The sequence below is a fragment of the Alosa alosa genome, chromosome 5, assembly GCF_017589495.1.
Source record: "Alosa alosa isolate M-15738 ecotype Scorff River chromosome 5, AALO_Geno_1.1, whole genome shotgun sequence".
Classification (NCBI taxonomy): domain Eukaryota; kingdom Metazoa; phylum Chordata; class Actinopteri; order Clupeiformes; family Clupeidae; genus Alosa; species Alosa alosa.
This window is the reverse complement of record NC_063193.1, coordinates 26,037,145-26,044,094: the sequence shown is the minus strand read 5'-3', so window position 1 is coordinate 26,044,094 and position 6,950 is coordinate 26,037,145. Positions and strand designations below refer to the sequence as shown.

The window sequence follows — 6,950 nt, the reverse complement described above, 5'->3', positions numbered from 1 at the left end:
TGCTCACTCACAAATTAATTTGTTCACTCATTCACTATCTCACTCTCTCTCTCTCTGACCTTCTCTCCTCCTTTCTCTCCTCCCTCTCTCCCCAGGCAGCATAAACGAGTGTAAACTCCACTGCAACTTCACTACTTCACTCCTTCACTCGTTCACAACTTCACTCACTCACTCACTCACTCACTCACTCCTCTTCTGTCTCTCTTCCCTCTCTCCAAGTAACATAAACGAGTGCAAGCTCAACTACTACTTCACTCGTTCACAACTTCACTCGTTCACAACTTCACTCATTCACTCACTCGCTCCTCCTCTCTCTCTCTCTCTCTCTCTCTCTCTCTCTCTCTCTCTCTCTCTCTCTCTCTCTCCCCTCTCTCCAGGTAACAAACGAGTGCAAGCTCAACTACAACTTCACTCGTTCACTACTTCACTCATTCACTCACTCCCTCCTCCTCTCTCTCTCTCTCTCTTCCCTCTCTCCAGGTAACATAAATGAGTGCAAGCTCAACTACTACTTCACTCGTTCACTACTTCACTCATTCACTCCCTCCTCCTCTCTCTCTCTCTCTCTTCCCTCTCTCCAGGTAACATAAATGAGTGCAAGCTCAACTACAACTTCACTCGTTCACTACTTCACTCATTCACTCACTCCTCCTCTCTCTCTCTCTCTCTCTCTCTCTCTTCCCTCTCTCCAGGTAACATAAACGAGTGCAAGCTCAACTACAACTTCACTCATTCACTACTTTACTCATTCACTCCCTCCTCTCTCTCTCTCTCTCTCTCTTCCCTCTCTCCAGGTAACATAAACGAGTGCAAGCTCAACTACAACTTCACTCATTCACTCACTCCTCCTCTCTCTCTCTCTCTCTTCCCTCTCTCCAGGTAACATGGCGATTGCAAGCTCAGCTGCAACTTCACTCATTCACTCACTCCTCTCTCTCTCTCTCTCTCCTCCCTCTCCAGGTAACATAAATGAGTGCAAGCTCAACTACAACTTCACTCATTCACTCCCTCCTCCTCTCTCTCTCTCTCTTCCCTCTCTCCAGGTAACATAAACGAGTGCAAGCTCAACTACAACTTCACTCGTTCACTCACTCCCTCCTCCTCTCTCTCTCTCTCTCTTCCCTCTCTCCAGGTAACATAAATGAGTGCAAGCTCAACTACAACTTCACTCGTTCACTACTTCACTCGTTCACTCACTCCTCCTCTCTCTCTCTCTCTTCCCTCTCTCCAGGTAACATAAACGAGTGCAAGCTCAACTACTACTTCTTCCTGCTGGCGGGCATCCAAGGCGTGACGCTGCTCCTTTTCATCATCGTGTCCGTCAAGTATGACAAGCAGAAGGGGCGTCCAGTCAGCAGCCATGGGCCCTCCATGACCAGCTCCTGACCCCGTCCTCCTGTGAGGTCAGAGGTCGTTACATGAACCCCCCCCCCAAACCCCCTCCACCCCTTAACCCCAACCCGACGTGTCATGGTCAGTGCCAAAAAGAAGTGCCTCCTCGTTTCTGAGTCTCCTCGTGTGTTTGGAGTTTTTCTTTTGTTTTTTAAAAAAAATGTGTGTTTTGTTTTGTTTAGCTTGTTTTGGGATTATTATTATTATGAGGTTGGAAGTTTTGTTTGTTTTGTTTTGGGATTATTATTATTATTATTATTATGAGGTTGGAAGATCTTTGTATTTTTGTTTGTTTTGTTTTGGGATTATTATTATTATTATTATGAGGTTGGAAGATCTCTGTATTGTTGTCTGTTTTATTTGGATTCACTTTTCCGCTTGTTGAGGATTCCCCTTCTTGTCTGCTTGCACATTCACAGAACTTTTTGCACAGTGCAATAGGAAGCGTCTTGAGGCGGGTGGGTGGGTGTTGGGGTTATGGAGAAGTGTGTGTGTGTGTGTGTGTGTTGGGGTTGTGGGGGCGTGGGGGTAGGGCTAGGGGGGATTGGATGTGGAGGACCTGAAGATGATGCAGGTGAAAGACATTTGGGATGTTGAGATTACAGCTGCCATGACCCCTATCATGCACTTCATGCATTGAAAATGGGTGGAAATGATTGTCGTTCTCTCTCTCACTTTCTCTGCCTCTCTCACTCTCTCACTCTCTCACTCTCACTCTCTCGATTACGGTGTTGGCGTTTTGAGTCAGTTGTGGTGTAGAAACATGAAGTGCAGCACCTAAAGGAAAGAAAGCACATGTAGCTTCCTGATGGAGTCTTGTCACTTCAGACCGGCGGACAAGAGAAAGGCTCATTCTGTTGGATTGCTTGGAGGAGTATTTAAAGTTAATCAAACTACACAAATGTGGTAGTTTTGACTGGATTACTGGCATTGAAAAGTATTTCATCAACTATATGCTAGTCTGTTGTTATCTTATTTGTATGTTTGTTTGTTTGTTTTGCGCCTTTATTTTGTGTAGTTTTCAGACTGTTGTTTATTTTGTGTGTTTCCCATAAATTGCACTTCTGGAATATTCTGGAACTGGTTTAAAAATGTGATGTTTGTATACAAATGTATTTAAAATCATTTTCTATATGATTTTCTATCTTTTTTTTTTGCTGTCGGCCTTTTTTTGTGCTATATTCTGAAAATGATACCTCTTTCTAAATCAGTTTTTATCAACTTTTCTTTTTTTCAGTTAACCACTGCCTTTCCTGTTGTTTCCCATTACTGTAAGGACTAGAGAAACCTGTCGCATTAAACTTGAACTCTCGCATCATTAAGCAGGACACTCCTGAGATGTCATCACAGCACATCATAAATACAGTCTCTGATTTGTGGTTATTGATTGAAAGCATTTGTGTTAGTAAATAAAGAAAGAAAGAAACCAGAACAAAAAACACACTGCAGATTTGAGTGTGTAAAGTGCCCAGCTGTCTCTTCCTCCTCCTTTCTGGGTTCTTAAGCACATCAGATGAAATTGGTGTGAAATGATGGTGGCTCCCCAACAGCCTGCCCGCTAATAGCCTTCCGTCAGAGAGATCTCTAACAGGGGGAGATGGCACCCCAGCGCATTAATGGCTTTCCGTAGCGACTGGCTCCGATTGCTGGAGTTTAACTGATTTAAAGGAAAGACCTACTTAACGGTTAATATTACTGCAAAGTGTCACGTGTGGGAATAACACTGAAAATACTTAGAGAAGCGCAGCGTTTGCTGATGCGTGGGATATAAACAGTCATCATTGAGTGTTATGTTTGTTTATTTTCATCAAGTCTGTAGTGTTTTGTATCCCATTAAGTGGTTGTCTTCTGTGAAATAAAGGCTGTTTGCATGTGAAGATAGAGGATCTTCCCCCCCACATGCGCAAGAAGAGTGCTTAGGATTTGTCTCCAACCAAGCAATAAAAGATTGTGCGTGCACATGTGTGTATGTGTGTGTGTGTGTGTGTGTATGAATGACTCGACATTAGATTTATACTTGTATATGCGAAAAAGCAAGCGTGATCTTATTTGTATTACACCACCAGAGCTAATTAACTTCACCTCACCCGTGCTAATGAGCTGCAGCTTCTCCTGGGAGGTAAAATGACAACGTGCACTCAGGTATGGCCTTGTGTATAGTAAAGGCAGGTCTGGATCTGTGCGTTACACCCATCCATAGACTACAACACACACACACACACACACAATGAGGCCACAAGGCCCGACAGCTCTGATGAAATAGCTCCAGTCTCGTGTTGTGACTGTCGATAAAGACAAGGTCTCCCCGCGTGAGATCAGTGCTCCTCATTAAGAGGAAGGTGGGCGTGTAAGAACACCTACTTCTGCTCGCTATCCACTTGTCTCACCACGTCCTGATCACGGCTTGCGTTGGAGCATTAGCGCGGTGATTCATGATAGGTCGCGTCTGCACATGTAGTATGTGCAGTAAAAAGTCAGTAGATTAAAGGCTGTGCTTCTTGTAAGGAATTGAGGCGCAGAGAATCGCAAAGAAATAAGGTGATAGGCCTACGCCATATCATACGCAGTGTTTGAAGCTGCTTTTATATTGTTATTATTTCCCTGCAGTAACTTTCTCCTGAGCTATTAATCTATGCCCTGCTCTATAAACACCATTTAGCCTAAAGTCAAGAATGGTTTACCAAGCGTTGACTTGCCCCAGTCCAAAAAGTGATTTAAAACCCTCCATAAAAGCACATGGTGTCAGATGAAATAGGTGACGGAGAGAAAAGCCTGTCATCGGCGAGACATACCCAGGCTTGAGTTGTTTTGTGTAATTGTTGATGCTGCTGATTTTCTCCGATTTGATACAGTGGTGGTGACTGAAAATTAGATCAACGCTGCCTTTAGGGAATCATAAATCGCCCATGGAAGCTGTCCGTGGTACTGAAGGCTGAGGGCCGACACTTTTATGTGACTGCACCAACCAAACAGTGTCTGTAAATAGGGCTTCTCTCTTCCCCACTTGTAAGGGTAATGATGGGCCTTGACTCTGAACATCTAATACGACTGTTGTTGATTTGTTTTTGTTTTTTTTAGTTGTTTTTTGTTTCTGTTTTTGCCCATTAAAGTGCAACTTCCTTTAACTTCTTCCTCTGGGACGTCTGTTTTTTTTAATCATTACAGAAAATGTGTGTGTGTGTGTGATATAGACATCCATGTCTGATGAAGTGAGCTGTAGATGGATTAGTCTATGTGTGATGTCTATGAAACTAATGTTTGGCTGTCTATGAGATACTGTGTGTTTTTTGTGTGTGTTTGGCTGTGAGATATTATGTGTTTGTATGTCACGTTGGGTGTACTGTTCATATGTATGTGTGAGCAAAAGAAATGTATCACTTTTTTGGCTGCTGGACTGTGTGTGTGTGTGAGAGAGAGAGAGAGATAGAGTGAAAGAGAGAATCATAGATTGTGAGAGAGAGAGAATGTGTGTGCTGTTTCTGCTTGATTACATCAGACGGGGTGTGAAACGAGCTCCTCATCACTAAAGCTGGGGCTTTTGTGTGAGGCTGTTCACACACACACACAGCCCCTTCAAAAGTGGGCCAGTTTCCTGTTGATGGACTCCTTTGGATCATTCAAAAGGCATGAGAAACACTGATGTGTTGGAACTTCACACACATGTGCAGACACACTCACCAAACACACACACACCCATGGAGACCCCTCAGGCTGTGTTGTGCGCTTCTGTGTGTTCCTGTTATCTTTCCATATATTTTATATTTTTTCATTCAGTCTTTTGACTTCATAAATCGCTCTGAGTGATGTTGCTGTGTGTGTGTGTGTGTGTGTGTGTGTGTGTGTGTGTGTGTGTGTGTGTGTGTGTGTGTGTGTGTGTGTGTGTGTGTGTGTGTGTGCTGAGTAGCTCTGGCTTACACACCCAGCTATTGTCAGTCATTTAAGACACTCATTGAAGGCTGTCGTCAACAACACTTACCGATGTGGATGAATTTGAGGGAAAGAGTGAGGGAGGGTGTGTGTGTGTGTTTGGGGATCAGAGGACTGGCTTCATACTGACACAACACACACGGGAATAGCTCTGTCTCGCACGTCTCGTCTCATCTCCTCACAGTGCGACTCACTGTCGTACACCAGTGGGGGCGTTGTCAAGGTCACGCCTCTACTTCCTCTGGGAACAGCCCAATACTGACAGTGTTCACCAACCATGTTTTACTTTGTCACTTAGCATTACACTTCACAGGTGTCTTGTCTTATGCACTCAAACAAATACAAAACACGTCAAGGATCAAAAAAATGACAGAATTAACAAGACAGATTGACATTGTAGGTTACAATCACTTGTGCTTTTACAGTTTTATGTCCGTGAAATGATTTTATGTTTTGTTTTGTTTTGTTTAGTTTTTTAATGAAATGAATGTGCCCAGAAACAATGAAACATTGACTACACTATATTGGCATGCCTTACAAGAAAGCTGAAAAGTTATTTGGAAGTTATGGGCTGTGATTTAGTTTAAGCAAATTTGAATTGCAGATGTCAGCTGGATGAGGTTGGGGCTTTGAATAGTGCAGCTAGGAATCTAATTAGACTCCCTGAAGAGGAACTAACTCTATCGATTAATATTATGATGCTCGCTCTCTCTCTCTCTCTCACTCACTCTCTCTCTTTCTCTCTATCTCTCTCTATCTTTCTCTCTCTCTCTCTCTCTCCTGCACACACACACATGCACACTGAGAGAGAGAGCAGGAAGATAATTGAACAGCCAGACACTTTTAATTACTGGAAAGCAATGTGGCTGAGTTGTCTTATCGTGGTTAATTGAGATTAGATCAACGCTGCCTTTAGGGAATCATAAATCGCCCATGGAAGCAGGCCCTGTCCGTAGTACTGAAGGCTGAGGGCCGACACTTTTATGTGACTGCACCAACCAAACAGTGTCTGTAAATAGGCCAATTTCATCCTACTAAAGTAACAAAGCCTGTCGTGGCTCACGCGCGTGCATAAATTACCTCTGTGACTCTGTGATGTTTTTATTTGGCTGAGGCGTTTGCTTGCCGTCACTTGTTCGCAAACAAGAACATCTGCTCTCGGGTGAAATGAGGTGGGTGGGGGAGAGGGGGGGTGTGTATGGTATTTTTGAAATTGTACAGTCAAAAAAAAAAAAAAAAAAAAACAGACTTCCGTTAAAAAAAAGACGGTTTCTGTTTCTTGTGAAGTCTGTGGAGGCCATGCCTGTGGGGCTGCACTCATGCGAAGAACAGACAGAAATCAGCTTCTTTGGTTCCGCATTTTAGATTTGGGAGAATTCCTCGACGAGAGAGACAAAGCGGAGAGGTTTCAACTTTGGTGACAGCACTTTCATCAGAGCGTATTAGGGGTTTGAAGACACGAGCACCACTTTGCATAGTCCTTTTTTTTTTTTTTATTCCTTTTTTTTTAAATATTAATAATTTGATCAAATTCAGGGCTTGCAGCAATGCAGTCCTATACAAACCAAAAGTCTACTCAAGGTGATATGCTTTCAGAATTATCATCTGCTGTCACATAAGGACTGATATTA

General features: G+C 43.3%; 1 protein-coding gene across 3 annotated transcripts in view; it reads left to right on the top strand.

The window, feature by feature from the left end:
• slc15a4 (solute carrier family 15 member 4) overlaps window positions 1–1,849 on the top strand; it is a 67,058-nt gene extending 65,209 nt beyond the window's left edge. The window contains exons 9-10 of one of the 3 annotated variants that reach the window (XM_048243256.1): window positions 693–879; window positions 961–1,198. In XM_048243256.1, coding sequence (XP_048099213.1) covers window positions 693–879; window positions 961–964 — 191 coding nt within the window. In that variant the 3' untranslated portion in view covers window positions 965–1,198. The other 2 variants (XM_048243257.1, XM_048243255.1) reach the window with 2 other exon arrangements.
• The last annotated feature ends 5,101 nt before the right edge of the window (window positions 1,850–6,950 follow it).